Source organism: Puntigrus tetrazona, chromosome 13 (genome assembly GCF_018831695.1).
Source record: "Puntigrus tetrazona isolate hp1 chromosome 13, ASM1883169v1, whole genome shotgun sequence".
In the NCBI taxonomy this organism is placed as follows: domain Eukaryota; kingdom Metazoa; phylum Chordata; class Actinopteri; order Cypriniformes; family Cyprinidae; genus Puntigrus; species Puntigrus tetrazona.
In genome coordinates this window covers 24,712,571-24,734,227 of record NC_056711.1, presented here as the reverse complement: position 1 = coordinate 24,734,227, position 21,657 = coordinate 24,712,571, and the positions used below count along the sequence as shown (strand labels likewise).

The 21,657-nt window shown below is 37.5% G+C and overlaps 1 protein-coding gene across 21 annotated transcripts in view; it reads right to left on the bottom strand.

Annotated features, from left to right (window-relative positions):
• Positions 1-229: 229 nt before the first annotated feature.
• LOC122356515 (regulating synaptic membrane exocytosis protein 1-like) overlaps positions 230-21,657 on the bottom strand; it is a 60,646-nt gene continuing 39,218 nt past the window's right edge. For 6 of the 21 annotated variants that reach the window (XM_043255266.1, XM_043255267.1, XM_043255268.1 and 3 more), the window contains 22 exons: positions 20,996-21,042; positions 20,763-20,878; positions 20,547-20,677; positions 19,837-20,008; positions 19,571-19,724; positions 18,550-18,606; positions 17,303-17,492; positions 17,117-17,212; positions 16,592-16,654; positions 14,173-14,262; positions 12,743-12,820; positions 11,780-11,851; positions 11,541-11,606; positions 9,975-10,087; positions 9,767-9,876; positions 9,087-9,247; positions 8,145-8,365; positions 5,156-5,306; positions 3,450-3,562; positions 3,268-3,369; positions 2,702-2,841; positions 230-2,619 (listed from right to left, as the gene is read on the bottom strand). In XM_043255266.1, the coding sequence (XP_043111201.1) occupies positions 2,404-2,619; positions 2,702-2,841; positions 3,268-3,369; positions 3,450-3,562; positions 5,156-5,306; positions 8,145-8,365; positions 9,087-9,247; positions 9,767-9,876; positions 9,975-10,087; positions 11,541-11,606; positions 11,780-11,851; positions 12,743-12,820; positions 14,173-14,262; positions 16,592-16,654; positions 17,117-17,212; positions 17,303-17,492; positions 18,550-18,606; positions 19,571-19,724; positions 19,837-20,008; positions 20,547-20,677; positions 20,763-20,878; positions 20,996-21,042 (2,659 nt within the window). In that variant the 3' untranslated portion in view covers positions 230-2,403. The other 15 variants (XM_043255269.1, XM_043255272.1, XM_043255271.1 and 12 more) reach the window with 15 other exon arrangements.

Here is a 21,657-nt window from a genome sequence, read left to right as displayed (position 1 = left end):
ATTGGATTATGGTTATTTATAGTATGATGCATCAGTGGACAGGATGCACCTGAGAGGCATGAGAAAATGTAAAATAATATTTAATAATTTTATTATTACATTTTATTATTTTTTGTTAAAATAATCGGTACATGAATATCGTATGCCTTTTAAATTAGAATAGATAATACATTTAATTAAATTAAAAAACAAATATAATAAATATAATGCAAAAAAATCAGCACACAGATTTTCTTCCACACAGTCTTTTATTTGTAAATAATAAAAATGAACTCTTGAATATAAAACATACACATTATTTGAGCCACGTCTGCTGTACAAACAAGAAATGTTGCAGTGAATACTTTCAATTTTGTTTCAGTGGAACACACGAACTGTAAACAATCAGTATCCTTGAATAATACTGACAAAGTAAATAAGTCTGCCGTAACCAGGCATAGAAAGTAAACTTCTCTTTGAAACGAGGATTCGTGAGCATTTATGGTAACGCAACAAGTCAATAGAGGTCCAAATTTCTCTCGTCAGATTGGGCATCACTAAAATAAAACTTTGGAGGCATCCCTTCTTCCGCTCAGCAGAACCAAGAGACAGAGCACTGATCCATTAACTCGAATGGGGCCGCTTTGTAAATATAAGTAAACCTCTTTGCAGACTCGTATTTACAATATATGCATGTACGTAAGTGATGTTTACTTGATACACTCTGTTTCAATATCGATATATCTCTAAGTCATTGTGATTTTCATAATTATATTCCATATACAGATAGCTCTAGTTTTTATACAGATTATCTACCTTAGTTTTAGCCCCACAGTAGTACAGACTACAGTGAACAGCGACATCTTCAATAAAATAGGGCCTTGTGTTTGCTCAGTACTACAGTACAGCACTTATTTATCCATCCAGGGTTTAAAAAAAAAAAGAAAAAAGAAAAGGAAATCAAACGATTCAAAAATTCTTATAGACATTCAGCCCCAAAATAAGGCCTGTGTGTATGGCTGAACCCGGCCAAATGCCCACACATGGAATGAATGGCTTCGTTTTATTTGATAATCTATTTATATCAAGTACAAGCAAACTGTACAAGTACATGCAACATACAAGCTGGCCTACAGTTTGTGGAACTAACACACACTTATTGTAGTCTCTTTTTTTCTCATCTGTCTTGTTTTACAAAATGTGCATGCAACTTGGAACAGTTCCAGATTCATGCTGTTCCCCTCATTGGTGGCGTCTGTTCCCTTTGTTGGAACGTCTCATTGTCACATTCAAAATGCTCAGGGGGGATCTGTGAGATTGCTTTTATAATCAACTAAACTGATGGCAAACCGCTAAAACAGGAAGCTTTCGATTTTGGCCTCTTTTTTTCGATTAGTTTTAATCCCCAAAAGCTTGAACTTTTTCTCTTTTTTTTTTTGTTAAAAAAAATCAAGCATTTGTGCTTGCATTAAAATAATGTAAACTCTAGTCGGGTAGAAATTCTAATATCGGTATGTACAGGTCCTTTACCAAACGGAACTGAATTAAAAGTGCTCGGAAATGCCTGTAAGATAGGATTCGTGAACGCGTGAAACCTGGAAATCCAACGTGCTAGTGAGCTAATGTTTTCTTGTTAAATGAAAGTGGCAGCTTCTTACAGTCCCGGTGAATCGAATACAAGTGGTTTTGTGTCGTCCGTGAAGCTCGTATGACACAAACGTCAGAAAACATGAAGCATGTTTTCACATTCTACAAAGTGTGCCTATTTACCAAATCAACATTAACGTGAAAAGGCAAAGCAGTCGACGGCGACTGCTGTAAACAGACTTAAAAGGTTCTCAGGCGTCTCCTTGCCTTCTTCGATGCAAACGCACTCTCGCACACACACACACGCGCACCACAGTCACACAATCTGAGTCTGAGTTCGTGCCAGACCGGCACACGGCGGGGCCTCGGATGCAGCATCCGTGATGCAGAGAGGTAACTCTCTGAGAAGACTAAATCTTGACCTTTAACCCTCAACCTCTGGTCTTTCAGCAGAGGGAATTCCTGAAAGTGCAATATAGAGGAGGGGCAGTGCTGTCCTCTCACTCTCGCCAACACGTGAGAAAATAAATGCGCTGACTGACCAGAGCGATCTAGGCTACCGGCGCCACTGTGGGCTCGCGTTTCGGCTGCCTCTCCCTTCCTTCTCTTTTTTTTATTTGGGTCGAATCAGCAACAAAACATGCAGTAAAGGAGCAGAGTGGATCAAAGGAAATCTCTACAACCCAAAGATCAAAAGTAAAAGAGAGAAGTGATTGTCAGGCTTCAGCAAAGCTTTGATCATGATTCTGTCCATCTGTCTCTTTATCTGCCGCTCTGGTTCTGATTGTTGCCTCGGGTCCTTGGTCCACTGGGGTCGTGCGTTTCCCTGTCCGTTCACTAGGACCTGATGCCTGGTGGCCCTGAAGAGTCCAGCGAGGTCTGGGAAGCGCGACGAGTGAGAGGAGCTAACGTCGGGTCGACCAATGATGAAGGGGGAAACAGTTTGTACCAACCGATCACTGTGCTAGAAAGATCCAGCTCCTCTAAAAAAATCTGGGCGACTCCCATGAAACATTTGTGGTCCATGCGGCCGTAATCTCCCCAGACTATTACCTGAGGACACACTCGGTGGTCAGTGCCCACAAACGTTAGACTTTTGGGCATACTGAAAACAAGAATGAAATTTGCTTCCTACCTGGAGAACTTTACCCTGCGGACTTTCCTCGAACAGCAGCGACTGCTGATACAAGGGATCAAGCGTTTTTCGTGCAATCTTGGTTTTCTTTTTGGCTTTGCACGCTCCGTTTTCCAGCAAATAGACCTTGACATAGGGAGCTGTGAAGAGCAGACGTAGTGCTCAACTAGGCACTTATAGTGCATGGTGGTGGCACGTTATATTTACAATTAGTACAATCAGCATTTATTTGATCAAAAATATTGTAAAATAGTATTACATTTTTAAATAACTGTTTCTATTTCAATATATGTATATTTATATTCAGGTTTTCAGTTACACATGTTTGACGCTTTGATCATTGCGTCCTTGCTGTAGGCTATAAAAGCATTAATTCTAAAAAAATAAATAAATCTTACCGACCATTTATGAATGTTCAGTGCACATAACTAATTAATTTACCCTTAACTCACACAAATAAGAGTGTTCACATAATGAGTAGAAGACAAATAATGCATCCTTGATCTAGATTTACTATTATAAACTGCTAAAGAAAATGACTGGATGTATTGTTGGCACACTCTCACCCGGCAGCGACTTGGAACCTGGTTTAGGTGTAAGACCACGGGCCCTGATAACCTCCACTTCCAGCTGCCCTTTCTTGTCCATCAGTCCAATCTGAACATCTCCTAAAAAACAAAGTGTTTTAAAGTTTTAAATACCATCCCATTCAACTGAGATCAGTACATGTATGAAGATGTTTACTCACCCATAGCAGGAGTGGCAAGAGTTTGTCTACCCACCAACTGAGCAGGGCCAAGACCATCAAGGAAGTCACTGAACTGGCTGTCAGCCCCTAACCTCATCCCTGAGAAGATCAGACTGAGACATACACAAGTTATCAGATAGACGGATGGATATATTTCATCTGTAAGACGGCAATTCATATGTAGTTTACAGTAAGTGTCTTGTTATCATGCAGTCATTCTTAAATACTTTTTTTATTAAAAGAAAATTAAAAAACAAATCTTTATACAATAGACAACAACATATGAAAACAAACAAGACCCTATAAAACAATTAGTTTATTTGGATACAATCTAAGTAGGCTTAATCCAGAATGATCTTACTGCCCTCATATAGAGTTCAAAAGCTCGTGAAGTGCGGCCCATCTCCTCCAGCAGCAGACTTGAGCTGTGTATGGTATGTAAACCCTGTCCTGCGTTAAGGCCCCTCTTAATACACTCAATATTTCCTTGGAGACCAGCGCAATTTCCATGACCTAACTCCAGCAGGAATGTCTGAGGGACGTGCCAGCCCGTGTCGTGCTACCATATGAACTGCCTCGTCTGATTTCAGACTGCTTAAAACACGTTAACCTGAAATAAGTCTCAAATCATGGAGTCGCAGAGTCACACTCTGTGAAGTGGCACAGGGACCAAATCGCTGCTCTGAAGCCACAAAGGCAAGCGCGGCTGCCGTTCTCTGTGGAGCTACAGACCCTGCCAAGACCCCTCTCCGATGATGATGGATATTTTAATTATTATAGGGGAGTACCGCTTGCCATCTGGCTCCAAAAATGGAGCTGAAAAAGTAGTGGACACAGCATTAGCTCTGTAAATCAGACTGTTTCTATTAGCTTATCCTTATGGTTTTTCCAAATAAATCTAGAGGAGAAGCTCACATGAACGTGACACACAGCCTGTTGAGAGACCACTTATGTATGAGTGATGGGTTTGCAGCGAATGCCTAAAAACACCAGAGACAAGACATTTTAAAGGAGTGCGAAAGCAGTTCAGCTTCGGGTAAAATCGCAGAAATTAGAACGGAGCTACATTAAACGTCTTAATACACACAATATGCTTCATTTCAATCTTTTATACTCAAAAGGCTGTGTTTATTACACAGTACATTAGTGTTATTGTGAAAAACGTTACTGCTTAAATAAGCTGATTTCCATTTATATATTTCTAAATCTAATTTATTCCTGTGATGGTAATTTACTTCAGCATTCAGTGTCACATGATCCTTCAGAAATCATTCTAATATACTGATTTGGTGCTCAAGAAACATTTCGTACTATTGTAAATGTTGAGACAGCTGTGCTGCTTAATACCTTTTTGAAAAATGCGATAATTTTGTTACTCTGGACTTTTTCCCTGTTTTTCCCTGTTTCAGTTCTCCACCTTTGTTTTGTTCCTCTGACCCAGCTGTATTGATTATGTCACTCTTTTCACCTGTGTATCGTTAATCATGTCATTTGCTCTTTTGTTTTGCCTTGTGCACGTATTCCCTATAGTTTTTTATCTGGTCTTCGTGGTGGATTGATTTAAGTTTAGCCCTGTCCTGCGTGTTTGAAGTTGTTGTTGCAAAGTTGTGAAGAAAACAAACCGATATCCTGAATAAATATGTGGTTTAGAACGGCATAGTTTTTTGCATCCAAAAATAAGGGTTTGCACTGCTCTGGATACTAACTTGCCCTCAGAGCTGTAACTGTTCATGCTGCCATCAGTGGACTCTCGGCTGGCTTGGCGAGCCATGACGTTGCGGGGATACTCCACTGCCATTCCCGTCTCCTGACTGCGCTGGATCTGACTGGATCCCTTTGCTTTCTTGTTGGCTGCTTCTGTGGATGGACAAAAAACTGTTTTACAGTACAGTACACAGGGCTTTCATCAGGGGGACAAGGGAAAGAATCTGTCAAACCTACAAAACATGAACCCAAAATGGAAATACTACTAGGATAAAATAATTAATAACCACAGTTAGCATAATGAAGTTGGGTTATTTTGTATTGGGAATTTTAATTATTACCATCAGTAAAAATGATACTATAAAGCAGGCTTGTTTTGAATTATTATATACATGGGTAGTTGACACATCATTGAGTGATATGGTGTGACAGAAAAAAAAAAACATGAAGATACATTTTTCTTATGTTACTTGTTTTTTGTTTTTTTTTTACTTTTTTGCTGTCACACCAGAGGACACGTTTTTATTTGTCACCCATATAAAAATGCAAATAAAAAAACATTTCATTAGATTTTTTTATATATATTTACACATGTAAATATATTACACGTAGGTGCGTGTGTGTACCCAGATGTTTAAGTGCTGTTCTTACAGCCATCACTCAGGAGAAAATATTGCCATCTAATATAAAGCTCTTCACCCCTGGTGAGTATAACATCTCCTGCTGGACGTCACGGGGCACCATCCGTACTATTTATGGCCTTTTGATGGATTACAGATCCTTTGAAAATGTCAACCACTGAGGTGGTGCTGTCAACCCAGTTGTTTGAGTAAAAAATGTTGCAGAGAGATTTATCTCTTCACTCATCGTGTTCACTTTCATCAATCCACCATCAGTGGCTTATTCTGACAAAAAAAAATTTTTTTTGGTTTGTCAATAACATACTTGCATGGACTGCTCAGAGCAGAAAATAACTGAAGACGATAATGCTACACTAAAGCACTGGTATATGGAATATAGTACATCAGGATCATTTGTGTCTTGAGATTCGGTTTGTCGTTTGACCCCTCTTAGCAAACAACTTTTTAAAGCAGGGGTGTCTGAACCACATGCTCTGTAGCGGCCCACAAGATGTTTTAAAAGATGAACAGATTTTGGCACGTCATTTTGAAATATATTAAATGAATAATACCAACAATGGTTGCTATAATATGCAGCCAATGTCACTGTCATCATTAGTCCTTTTTTTCTAATCATTAGATGTTTTTTTTTTTGACAAAACAGTCTTGACTATTAAAAACTGTCTAATGGGATCATGCAATGGCTGCTGAAAATTAATTATTGGGAATACATTATAATTTATATAGTTTTACAAGATTCAAGAAGCTTTTATTGTCATTTCTTCAATGTGTAGCAAAGTTTCTCAAGGACCCTGGTGCTACATAGAACAATAAAAACAACAGAAACAACAGAGAGTTTCCAAAAAACAAAACAAAACACAGAGCTACATAACGGTACACAAAGCTAAGAACTAAGTAATTGTCTTAGCCACATCAGTGCATAGTGTGCGATCTTGTGCAAACATTGCAGACAAGTATTTTAATCAAATAAATGTAGTGTAAAACAAACTGATGAACGTTAAACTTTTGAATGGTAGCATAAATATACTATTAATTAATGTTTCTGCAATACAATAAAAAAAATGTTTCACTATATAACACTATATGCATAAATGACCGTGATCTAAAATTAGTAAATGCTTTAAAAGAATTGTCATTTCTGTTATTCCTTAATACCTAATGCTTTAAATCGTGTAAACAGATTTAGAAAGTGTTACGGTAATCTTATTTTTAGTTTTGGCTATGGTTGTGAATGGATGAGGCTGGTGCAGTGGGCAGAGCGTGGAACAGCTGTTACAAAGCAGCGGAGCTCTTTAAAATGCTGATTTATCGCAGCTTTGCAACTCTTCCTGATTTATCATCTGATGGGCCTTTTAAGATATTATCCAGGCGCTTGGCAGAAACCTGTGCCAAAAAAACTTCTTTTGCCATCCTTTTTGAATTTGTTTCTTTTTTCAGCAGTCCATTTATTAAACTATAAACAGACCCTGCTTAAAATATGAGATTTTAGAGGATATCAGATCCAACTTCAAAGGCATTTATCTACATTACATCTGATAGGAATTCAGGGTTGATCTGCACCTGACACAATGAACTTCTGCCAGTGCTAACATGCTGCCATTCATATTTCCAGCCTGAGGTTTCAGCTTCCACGCTAACAGAGACTAAAGACACATGCTACTTTAAGAAGTGAAACAGGGTACAGAAAGACCTGATACATAGATCCACCAGACAACGATGACCCCGTAAAATAGAGGAAACACTGATAAGAGATAGCAATCTAAGCAATGCGGGAAGACAAAAAAAAAAACATTCAAGGTTCTTGGCAAACGGTTTTAAAGAAATTGCTTATTATAACTTGTCAGTTTTAGTGACGATACTGCTTTTGGCCCGGATGACACTAATGTCATTCAATTAAATGTCTTTGCATTGTTACTAAAGCATTTTTGGCCATAATTTTAGCTTTTACACCAGTAGAGGGCACCTCAGGCTACACTAAGCCAATGAAACTCGTCCTGTAAGTCTTCTCTGGTGTTTAAAAGAGTATAAAAGTTATATTTAAAACTAAATTCTTTTGGGGTTTAACCCCGACACTGTCAGCATTAGTAAAACAATGTGTGACCTTAGCGGACAGTGACATCTAAACGATGCGTTTTAATGGGACAAAAGGCCTCATCGAAGGCCCTGTATGGTATTAGATACATTGAGCAGCATAACTTATTTAAATATTTTATTTTCTAAGGTACAATAGCTAATCTATATCTATATATGTCCAAGCTCTCTCACTGTTGCATAGAAATCTGAGCTTTTAACTTAAAAAGCACAAAGGAACTGACACATGTGAGCACATGAACGGCTGGAAGTGTCTGACCTGTCTGACTGAGCTGAGAGGTGCTCCTGCTGCGGCGGGAGGGAATGCCCACGATGGCGACTACACGTGCGCTAAGGCTGGATCTGCGCTTTTTCCCTCCCGATCCCAGTGTTCCCAGAGCCGTGTCCGACTGACTGCCATCCGTACGCTCCAGAGTGTAGATTTCCCCACTAACGCTCGTACTCTTCAGCATGCTGCGGCTGGATGGACGAATATGACGGCTGGCGTGGGGAGAAAAATAGCAAAGACTCTCAGTAACCCAAATGACAAATGGAAAATGACTATTCTGACGTTAATACGACCCTCTGCATTTGATTATTGTGCACGCTCTGTCTGCTTTTTTTTTTTGCTTCCCTCGACACGAGTTTACCGAAAATCATAAAAATCTGAGAATGACGCTATTATGGAAAAGACGGAGACTGAGAATCATTTAAAGGAATAATGGAAAACAGATTTTGTCCTTGCTATTTTGATCGAAAAAGATTTACAATGTACACTTCTGTTAAAATTTTGAGGGTTTTGAGACATTTTTAACAGAAGTGCAAATATACTCCATGTTTACAACCCAATTTATTCAAACTAATCACCAATGTGTTTACATTATCTATATGGTTAAATGTTTGTTTAAAACTAATTTGTACCTTTTTGTGCAAGATTTTGTGCAACCATTTTAGGTGGACTTCAAGAAGGGACTGTAAATAAGTTGTAAATAAGGAGGCAATATGAAGATAAATCTGTGGTTTTATAATTTTATAAGAATATATATATTGCTATTACCACCAATAAGCACTCCATAGAACATTCCTAACAAAAAGATTGCTTTTCACCCATGTAAAAAAAAAGAGTTGATTACACGATTTCATTTAAGTGATAATCAAAACATTAGAAACTTTCACAAAACTAATCCAAAAGTCCAGAGTGATACTACACCATGCATCTCACCTAAAGCGACCCCTGGGTCGTTCTGATTGAATGGACATGTAGCTGGTGCTACTGATCCGCGAGGCACTGCTGGCGCGAGAGATGGCTGACACGTCACTGACATCACTGTCTGAGGACTTATGGGACACATTGTCACAGCTCCGTCGCTGCTCCTTATAAAGCTAATGGAATGAAATGCACAAAAAAATGAATGCATACATAATCTGAACTAAGAAAAATGAACATTTAATTTAAATACAGTTTGAATGAGTTTATGGGATTATACTCTACTATAGTTCAAAAGGTTTGCAGTTCAGTTTTTTTCTTAGCAATACTTTAATCAGGAAGAGTGCATTCAATTGATAAAAAGACTTTTGTGTTTTTTTTTTAATATTTCAAATAAATGCTGTTCTTCTGAATTTCAAATAATTATGAAAAAGACTGAGTACCAAATCAGCATATAAGAATGCTTTGTGAACAATCACGTGACACTGAAGACTGAAAACTCAGCTGCTGAAAATTCAGATTTGCCATTACAGGATAAAAGTACATTCTAAAATTAGACAATTATTAGTTAACAATTATTAAAAAAATACAAATCATTACATTACATTTATTTTTGACAATTTTCATACTGACCCCAAACTTCTGAACGGTAGTGTTGATGAATTCTAATCTGAGAGAGAACAAACAGCACTCACCTCTCTTTTATTCTTGAGCGTCCTCTCCAGATCCTGGCTGGTACTGGATGGAGCTGCTGTTCGGAAGGTACGTACTTTCATTTGCCGCGTTCGCTCCTCTGAAGCGAGAGCTAACACATAAATAACTCTCATCAATTTACATTTTGCATATTTACTCAGAGAACATCTGCAAAAGTAACTAGTACAATTCAGCAGACAATGACTGTACCTTGCTCTACACTGCTGCTTTTGGCGGGGACCTGGGGAAGCTGTCTAACCTTGCGTGTCGAGGAAGGGGCCGCTGTTGATGAGGAAAATGCGGGGCTGGAGTGCGGCTGCACCCTGATAGAGGAGACAGAATGAGAGAGAGAGAGAGAGAGAGAGAAAGAAAGAGAGAGACAAAAAGAGTGATGGAAACTTTAGCTCATGATTTTGATCTAGTACAGAGGCCATCAATATCATCAACCCGAGTACACCAAAATGCAAACTACAAACAGCATCAAGAAGTACTACACATTATACCACCTTATTTTGATCGGAGCAGTGTTTGCATATTCGGGGTACATTATAAATCACATCGGATATGTATTATTGCGAAGAGCAATTAGGAAAGCAAAACAAGTACAAGAGGTGTGAAACCAGTGAAAAAAATTGCGTTAAACTGCAAAAGAGCGGTAAACACAGAAAGCTGTGGGTAGGTGATGAGGATGGGTGGATTTTCAATTATGAAAGGCATCAACCACACAAAACATCTGAGGAAAAAAAGAGCAAAACCAGCAGCGATTATAGCAATGACAAGCCTTTTTTTTGTGTAGGATGGGTTAGGCACGGCAAGGCTTCTCAGCCTAGATCAGGGTCAGCACCTTTCCATTTGGGGTGAGCCTGGGGTTGACCCCCTCACGGGTCACCTTACCCAATGGAGGCAGCGATACCCTCTTCCCGCGGGAGCCCTTTAGAATGGAGATTGGCTGAATGCTGCAGGCCAGTGCAAATAGAAACATAAAAGACAGAATAAAGGAATAAAGGAAAAAATAAAATCAATGTGACAAACCACATGAAAAAATGGATAAAAAAGCCAACAAAGCATTTGCAAAAATAGACAGAGAAAGTGTGAACGTGTGAAGAAACAAATGTGTTTGAGGTGAAGCCAATGCAGCGTTTCCCTGTAAAAGTTCAAAATATATATGCAGTGTAATATACAGCATAATATACTCAAACTCCAAATGTAACATTTGCCATAACTACTAATAATGGGCCCTTTGAAAAAAAAAACCAAATCGTTTATTAAAAGAAATATATTTTTTATGTATTTCATATTCTTCTACAGGTAATACTGCCTTTCATGGAGTGTGTAGTGCACACAAAACACTTGCATGCATATAAACCTATTTTAGGCCTCTCCCAAAATAATATTAGAAGCCTTAAAATTGGCATAATAGAGGCACTTTAAAATCACTGCTTTCCTCATTTTAACTGAAGCATTTATTTTTCACAAATTTCGAGAAACTGGTAACTCTTATTAAACCAATTTATTCACTCATGAAAGTACATTTTTGCTTACATTTGGAGCTTTGGCGATGTCTTAATTTTGGGCCCTTTTATAAAATATAGAAAAGGCCTGGAACAACCGTACATAAGTTATTCATCATTAAACAAAAACACTGTACAAATCCAATCTAGAAGCTTTATCCAGTGTGATTTGTGTCTAAAAAATAGGTACTGTATGGACACACAAGACCTCAATCAACAGTCAATGCAAATGTGACGTGAAATGACATGGTTTGATAAGTCTTACCGCTCACTGTCAGATATTCTCTTGCCAAGTTTCTGACAGCTAGGCTTGTCCAGAGTTCTCGACTGCCTGCAACATGGAAATGAATGAGGCGAGACAAAAAAAATAAAAGAATGAGGAGTGGATTCACTCAGGACTGGACGGACATTAAATGAAACTTCTGTCTAATAAAATGCCACGATGGAGATGGACACGTTACTGCTAGCTATATGTGCACTAGAGCTCTTCCTGTGTGTGTGTACCTCTGTGCGTCTGGCTTTGCACTGAGGTGGTGTACTGTCTCCTGAGCGGGGAACATAGCCTCCAAAACCCAGCTGATTCATAAGATCACGGTCAAACACATATGAGTGGCGTGGACACATAGACACACAACGACACAGTATGGGCTGATGTTAATGAAACATAATTATATTACACTTTGGTTAAGTGGCTAAATATACAATAACAAAAATACAGTAATTAAGACATATACAAGACAAACTGTGCATGATATGGAAAACAGACACTTGACTCTTATGCATCGTGGGTCACATATGACATATGTGACATTCACGCCCGAAAACTTTCAAATGAAAACCTCTGAAATCATTACAGTTCTAGTCGAATGCAGAAAAAAATCAGTGAAGACACATGCAGCGCCCCCAAAATGTATTTGGACACTTAAAATGTCGGAATATCACAGCATTTGTATCTGAAATTTTACTTATCTGTGCTTATGGTTGTTTAAATTCAAATTATGCCTCAGTTGGTTTGATATTTTGTTAAATAATGCAAAGATGTTCATATATATTTTAAGTGTTAAAATACTTTTTGGAGCCACTGTTAAGTGAGAGACTGTATTTAAATAGCAAAAACCGTTGGAGAAATCAGAGAAAGAAGGTAGTAGACAGTATCAACAGAATAAAGAAGTTTAGATAAAAAGCATTAAAATACAACCTCATGAAGCACAGTGCACTACACATCACAGCACGAAAGCCACAAGTCACCACGTTTTTCAAGCTACTAAGCTGCTGAAAATTTACATAACACACCGACGATCACATTGTAATAATCGCGGGGTCGGGTCACTACAAGCTACGGGTCAGAAGCTACAGAAGGCTGGAGGGGTTAGCTACATCCACTATCTAGTCCCACGGCAGAGGGGGGACGGACAGGTTAGAAGAGCAGAGAGGTTTAGCAATAGGACTGGAGGACAGGAGGGATACCTGTCGTCTTCTGGGGAGGCATGCTGAATTAGGATCCTGGGGCTCGTGGGTCTGGTACGGGGCAGAGACTGGGTGCTCCTGCGTGAGTGTGTGCGTGTGTGATCCACAAACACCCAAAGAGTTCGAAAGTGGAGATGGAAGAAACACGGGAAGTCAATACAGACTGTGAGCAATGGTCATGTCAAACATAAAAGAAGATGCACAGATTCAGGGGACTCATTTTTGACACTTCTCCAGCTACAGTGGTTGGAAATATGCTCCCTATCGAGGACGCAAAACAGAACTGTCAGGCCATAAGAGTCACTGGACGAAAACAGAGCAGTGCGAAGTGAGAGACTCAGCGGTGGTGTGTTACTTTGACATTAACATTAATGTAGACACACTGGGTTTTATTTACTAATACTTGCATGTACTTAAAGCGTTCTTGTTTTACAGTACGTCCTCAGAAAAAGCTAACATTCTAAAGCTAATGAATCTGCTAGCTGTTACTAATTAGCATAATTAGAATAATTCAAGGCTTGCCACGCAAGCTCACAAACCTTTTTAGAGCATGACAAAATAAATAAATCAACTCACCATTATCTATGTTATGTTGTTTTGTCAACGTATTATGCTGCTCTTTTCACCTTTCTGTTTATCAAAGCATCCTTTAAAAAGTATTGCAGTTTTTACAAAAATATTAAGCAGCTCAGCTGTTTCCAACACGAATCATTAAAGAATCAGTATAGGATACTGAAACTGAAGACTGTAATTATCCTGAAATTTCAGCTTTGCCATCACAGGAACAAATGATCGTTTAAAATATATTACAACAGAACACATTATTTGAAATTTATTTGAGATTATGCTCGTATTCGACAATATTACACTTTTAAATATAAATATTTCATATTTATTTTTAATTATCTAAATGCAGCCTTGGTAAGGTTTAACACATAAAATCCTAATCTTAATCTAAAATCTTAATGACCCCAACCTTTTTAAATGTATGTAATTTATTTATATAAACATTTAGGGAACACTTTAATATAGGGACCAATTCTCACTATTAATTAATACCTTATTGCATGCTTACTGATAACATATTGACTGCTTATTATTAAAAATAACGCACATATTGTGCATGACCACATCCTTAATACTACCCATACCTAAACTTAAAACTACCTTACTAAGCAGAAAATCAGGTGTCTATTGAGGCAAATTTTATTGTGACCAAAATTTTACTTAAAAAAAAAATACTTTTGTCTGCACAAAGCTTTTAAGCAAAACAATTGGTGTGTATGCACATCAGTAAATAAGACCCAGTGATTGTTGTGTTTAAAGAGCATCACAAAAGAACATTCTAAGAGTGTACTTTAATGTATGTGAATGATATTAATGACAAATTCACAAAACTGAAATAATCCAATTCAAAATAAAGAGTGTACCTGTCTCGTTCAGGTGAATTGGAATTAGAACCTGGTCTCAGACAGTTGGTACTAGCACTTCTAACCCTGTCAAGAGATGGCTGTAGATCACTAGGGTCACAACATGCCATCCAATGGAGAAAGAAGAAGGAAAAAAGGAAGATGACAAAGAACAAAAAAAGTTAGGTCCAAAATAAAATTAAAAGCAAACCTGTAAGTCTAGGGGAGGAAGTCAAGAAAGCTGCTAAAAGGTGGTGAGTGAGACAATGGTTGAATTTTCTAACAATCTGAATGAGGAGCTGTTGGCTCTTTGGAGCTGTTGGCTGTTTGATGTAGTTTATATATATATATATATATATATATATATATATATATATATATATATATATATATATATATATATATATATATATATATATATTGGGATTAGGGTTGACATGTTTGACCCCTTACCTAATGGTGATCTTGTCTGTGAACCTAAGAACTCGGCGTGTGACTGTTCGTTGAGTGGCACTGACTACAGACAGCCGTGACTTTGACTTAAGGCATGCAGGGAGTGTTAAGCTGAACACAAACAAAAGTCCAACGAGTGCAAACCAAAGCACACATAAGTTACAGAAAAAAAACTAAAACATTAAACAGTGTAATCACATGACCATGTTTCTGTGGAGACCTGTTGGATGTTTAACACTGTGTCCCAACCAAAGAGAACACTCGAGGATAGCTTTCTCAAGAAATGATGGGCCTGCTTGGTTTGGACAGACAAATAGCTTGTCCCATCGTGCCTGGTTAGGACATGCCATAAGATGTTTATAGCTAATGCTGATTTACTTCCTAACTCTTCAAATAAATTGTATGTTTTAAATTGCAGATGCTACTTTAAACATCCACAGAAACCATAACACTACAGACAGACAAAAAGCATTTATATTAAAAGCAATTAGCCAAATAGTGCTGATTTAACCCAATTAACCCAGTGAAGTGCATTTTTATATACATTTTTTAAGCACTTCTATTGCCTTTGAAATATGGTCAAAGTGTCCTGCTGAATGTAACGACGAGAATTTACGGAAACTCAAACTGAACTGAGATTTCATTTGTATGTAATGAATTTAAATATTATAAATATATTAAAGTTGCAATTTAATACATTTAAAATGCATAACACCACAGTTAAAATTTGTCAACCACTTCACGAGGGCTTTAGTGTACTTTAAAGCGCAACAAATTATTATTAAAAATGCTTTAAAATTTATTTCAAAATTAAAACTTTCAATATGACTTGACATCATTTTTAAAACAATTGCAAAAATGCACTCTCTTAAAGTACAATAGACTGGCCTTTAATTATTAGATGATCATTAGAAAGTATATATATACTGTATATAAAGTATATTTTAAAAATAAACTATTAAGGTTAAGTACCAGTGCACATTCAATACAATTAAGCGCACTTCAAGGGGAACAATTATTACTCTCCCTATTACCAGTAAATTTACAACATTATCATGGACATCCAGTTTAATGGTTTTGCTGAGTGAAAAAAAATACTGCGTCAGACTTTGACAATGATAAAAAAAATTATATGCACCGGCATTCTGTATATTGCATTAGCTAATCCATAATAAAAGTGCTCTGGAGATCTGAGTGAGTTTGAGCGTCACAGATGCTATAAAATCCTCATTAGTCAGAAAGGATGCCATGGCTTAAGTGTTGGTTTTTGGCCGCCTTACCTGTAAATATCCTTATGAATTCCATTGACTAATAAAGGCATCTTGGGAGGCAGAGTGCTACTGTACTTAGATGAAGTCCTGCCAACACTGCATTAACATGCAAGCATGCAAGATGGAAACAAAAAATGTATCAAAATCACAGCTGTGGTTAGTCCACTCAAACAGCAAAATAATGTCAAAGGTCACACACGAAAACATGCAAAGATCACTCCAGAGGCAACTCCCTCATTCTAGATCATATTTTTTTCAAACACTCTCAGTATTTAATTGAGGTCAGTAACGAAGGGAATAAAAATAAACGTGTCAAAATGACACTTGAGCAAAATGAGATTGTTATTTTCAGAAAGCAAACGCTTGTCGTGACGAGGTATTCGTCCTTTAGGCGGTGCGCCAAAAGCAAGTGGAAAGTTCCGCTTGTAATGTTTCTTGTCAACGAGCTGCTCTGAAATATTAGAGTGGAGAGGCGAAGAGTTTGACAAGAAGCGTTCGAGAGAGAGAAACTGGCATCAACGCTCAGCGCTGTTTTAATTAAATGGAATGAACTTCAGGCTAGGCGAAAAGAAACAGATACAAAGAGTCTTTTCAGAATGAAAACGATATTACCAGTTCTTATGACACCAAGATAGTAATATTGATTTACACAGTAACCTGAATGCAACAATAGTATAATTTGCAGATTGGTGGTTCAATTCTGGCCTTTTCTTTACCTTTGGGTGTGCAGACACTCTGCGCTTCTACCCCGCATTGATCTGTGTATCAAGATGACCTCACTGCAATTACCATGGAGATGGAGGACACATAGGAAAATAAACAAAACAACAAAACAGACCAATAAACAAGCAAACATAAAAGAAAAAATGGGCACCAGTAAGTGAGTTAGAAGAGGAAGGGAAACAACCTTTAAAGCCAGAACAATAGACAAAAGTTAAAAAAAGATGTCTTCCTGTACGATCATCTCTGTCCATACAAACCTTCTAGTGGCATTCAGTCCTTTCAAAATCACGCAGGCACACGAGGTTTGGCTCTAACCCACCTTCTGAATACGGTGCAAGTCCTTTGTCGGTTAGCAAGTCTCGAAAACGTCATTTCTCTTTCCAAAAACTCATTTTAATGGCGTTCCAGAAACAGTGTTTTTATGGAAGTAAATGAAGGCACATGGAAGTGATTATTCTTTTAACACACAATAAGGCACACTTGTACACACTCGCTTGGGCCGGCACACTTTTATTTACCTGTCATCTACGTAATCTCTCTCTTCCACACGGGCACGATCGTGGTAGCGTGTCGGGGAACGGGATCGCCGGCTGTGCTGGACCTCATCCAGACTCCTTATACAGAAAGACAGAGAAGAAACAGGGTTTAATGTAGGTTACATTTATTTGGCAAATGATAAATCCTAACAAAAGGTAGGGATGTACCTCTGTGCGGGGACGTTGGCTGGACGGGACCGTCCCCTACTCTCTTCGTCTCTGTGTGGGGACACGGACCGAGAGCGATACTGAGTTGGCCTGGTCTGGTCTGGAACCTCTAATGTTGTTGCTCGGTCTCGGTCTCTGTCTCTGTCCCGTTCTCTTTCTCTGTCTCTTTCTCTTGATCGGTTTTCTGTAGCTACGATGAGACAAAGACAAAACATTTTTTGAAAAGCCTGTCTGGAAAATTCAGATTTTGTTTAAGCAATCACTAGCCTTGCCAAACCACATCCCCCATGTTAGAACCCATCCCATAAAATAAAATGATTGACATAATATGTTAGACCATATCTAACAAAACATGCCAGATAATTAAAATACCTTGTTCATTCTCCTTATGTTTATTTGAACAACAATTTGAGTTCTAGATGTACACACACTACCAGTCAAATCTAAAATTTTAAATAGATTTATTTTTCTATTTTTGATTATGTAATTGTTTGTTTGCTACAATTACATTTTTTATACATCTCTACAACAAAGCAGAACATAACAAAACAATCTCAGCTTAGTGGCAAACCATTGATTCATCGTTTATAAATCTACTTAAAATATAACTTCACTGCTAAATTCATAGTAATAATATTTTGTCAAAAATTTAAATGTAAAAAAAATCCAAATAGGTCATAAAAAACAAAAAAGCTCTATAAAACTATATCCACAGTTTTTAAAATTGCAGTACGCCTACAAAGTTTGGAGAATGAAGTCAAGGTACGTCACAAAGGCATTGTAATACAAAGAAGCATCATTTTCTACCTTCTACCATGCAGGAGCAAAATAAAAAGTGTAGCACCACCAAGAGGAAACTGTCCTCCCCTTTATAATTCATATTCCCTCAATTTCCCATTGTGATCATGCATGTGTGATAGTGTGTATTATGTCTAAACTACTTTACTACAGAGAAAAGCACTGGAGACAGAACACATTTCAAAGAGTTATCGTCTCCTCCATACAGAAGAAGCACCACTTTATATTCGTTTTAAATGCATAATAGCGCAAAATAGTTAGTTTATTAGTATGGGATGAATGAAACATGCCAGATGTGTCATGATCGGTGCATTGTCTCCAGCACAACAGCGGTGACTTCCGAAGGAAGGGAAGGCCTGCTATTGGTTGCTTCTCTCTTTTGGGGTACTCTAATGCACAAAGTACAGAGAGGTGCCAAGGTTGGCATCGCCTTGGCCCCTCCCACCCACCTGTGGCGACTACACCAATACCATCATCATAATCAGTTTCTGTAATACGCTGCGAGCCTGCACACAGATACAGATATACACACAGGGGATAGATGTACAGACAGACACGGAGATACAGACGTAAACGAATGCGCACAAAGCACTGTCCACAATCCATTGTTAGGCAAGCAATAAAATAGCATACTAAAATATGTCTTGTGGATACACTGTACCCATGGGCCACACTCCTACACACTAACTCACACGCAGCACGGTTCAAAAACATACCTCCGCATGAACGTAAAGACAAAACAGACACGAACAACCTTGAATATTGCAAGACAATGCCAAACATATTAATGAGACTCGGCCTTGACCCAAACGATATGTCGATGTTTAACTAATGTTTGATGATTGTCCTTCACCTACTTATATATAGTTTAGTAATTGTGAAATTATGATAATATCTCTGGCTTGACTTAACATCTTAGAAAGTGAAGGAATACTTCATCTATTTTAATCAAACTGCCCACAACCTCTTCTGTGAAACACTAAGGGGGCGTATTCACTGAACGATTGCGCCACACAACTGAGCAGTATTAAACTCTTATTCATATACTACTCACAATTAAACAAAATCAGGGATGTGTTTAGAGTCTTGGGGGCTCTACGCAAACGGGTCACTAAGGGGCTAATTTGCTTAAACATGCTACTGGGCAGGGTGTACACTAATGTTGTGTGGGGTCCATAAGATTTTCATTTTAAATTAATACTTTTATTTAAGCAACTTCCTATTCATTAAATAATCCTAAAAAAAAAATCTGCCAAACTTTAACTGTCCAAAACAATATTTCTATTTTTTTCTATTTGTGTAGTATGGAGAAGAGTTTTTTAACCGGACGCATATTCAGTTGCTGATAGCTCACAGCGCTCGCGAATAAACAGATTCAGTTAAAATCGTTCTTACTAAATTCCTCCCTGTGAGAGAAAAAGCACTTGAACACAGTGAGATCAAGTCACCACCGCGAGGCCTTCCACTTACGCTGGAGCTTTTTGGTGGGTGTTTCTGTTTGTCCGTGTCTGCGGGGCAGGTATGGAGATGGGTTCGGCAGTGGGATGGAAGAGACGTCATGTGTCTGCAGCTTGTACCAATGAGGTTTGTCATCCAGCAGGGCAGTCTCCAGCTCAATTAGGATCTAGGTTCAAAGAGAGGAGAAACCGCAGACAGTCAGATGTGATACTGTACAAACGTATTAAGAGAGCGATTCCTACTGTAAATAAATGGACAAATTAACATATGCTTCATACTTCTCCCAGAAAGTCGCTCTCCTCATCTTGTATTCTGGGTTGGTCCCACACAGTAATCTCCAGCATGTGTTCTCTGAAATCCCGGCGATGGACATGAGAGTACACAAATGTCTGGTTCCACTTGGGCTCCAGACTTTTCTTTACCGTCTTCGTCCTTCTTTTGCTCTTATCGCTGAAACAAGACAAATTCAGCATTACAACAAGAACATTCAAACTATTAAAACGGCTTGATTCACATATGAGTAAAAAAAAATAATTAATTAATCAATCTTTTAAAAGATTATTACTTTTTTCTTTTTTGTATTTTTTGTAAGACGCATTTATTTGACCAAATATAATATAAAATGGTACTATTCTGCATTGTTATTGCAATGTGAAATATATATTGAAAAAAAAGGAACTTCTATTTGAATATATTTTAAAATGTGATAGTGAATAGCAAAGCTAAATTTTTAGTAGGCAATACTCCAGATTCAGTGTCACATGATTCTTCATAAATTGTTTTACACTTATCATCTGCTCAAATAAGATACATGTCTTATTATTTTAGAAATAAAAGCAGTCGATTAATATAATGCATTTGAATGCCATTTAAATCAAATCAATCCTACTAAATAAAAACATATTTTTACATATTACAATTGAACAGTAGTTTACAGGGATGTCACACTTAAACTAACCCCACTGGAAACATGTACAGTATAATATACCTTCTATCGGGCAGGAAGTACATTTTGACATAGGGGTTTCTGGGTCGTCCATCTGATCTGGGTGGCAGATCTATAGCCTGCAATACGTTCACTATCAGCTGATGGCCGACTTTGTCATACCACATTTTCACCTGCAAGACAGAAATGCATAAAAAGCTAATAAACAAACACTCTAAGCAAAACATTGTGCATGTACATACTTAAATATGTACTGACCGACAGCTGTCCGGGCAGTAGCTGAGGGGCGTCTCTAAGACCACTTGGGCTAGATGGGGACAAGACAGATATAGAGGGTCTTTCCATCTTCTGTGATTCGAAGGAACTTGAACCTGCTGCAGAGGGACAAGAAAAAACAGGCACTAAAAACATCAGAATAATGTTTGCATATAAAAAAAACACTGTTTAAGCGTTTAACAATTGATTCATAAATCATTTGATTCAGTACATACTAGATTCTAATGGAGGGTGTGATGTTTCTGGTATTCGTGGTATATCACTAAAAAAAAGATCACAAATCCAGTTAGTTGTGAAGTACACTACTATTCAAAAGTACGTGTCTTATGCTCACCAAGGCATTAATTTATATAAAATATAGTTAAAAAAAGTAATAATATTATTATATTTTTTTAAATGTAATATATTTATTTGATGGAAATGTTTTTTTTAGCTGATTATTGCAGTTCTGCTGCTTAATATTTTCTGTGGAACCCATTATATACTTTTTTCAGTATTCCATGAAAAAAAGTAAGCTCAAAGGTTATTTCAGTTATTTGAACAAAAATCATTTGTAACATTATACATGTCTTTATATCTACTTTTTATCAATATAATGCATCCTTTTGAGTAAAAATATTCATTTATTTTGTAAAAAGTAAATATATATATTTTCTTTTTCTTTCTTTTTACAAGAACTTGCAAACATTTGAATGGTAGTGTATTTTAAAATGTAATCCATGTCCAAATCCAAATGAACACCATATATGTATTGTCATTTATTTTGAAGCAACACAGCACAAACATGTATTTCACATCCGTTAGGATTTAAATGATAAAATGTGTGATAAATTGATTTAAAAAAAAAAAAATGTACAAGCTTGTTTTCAGAAAAGCC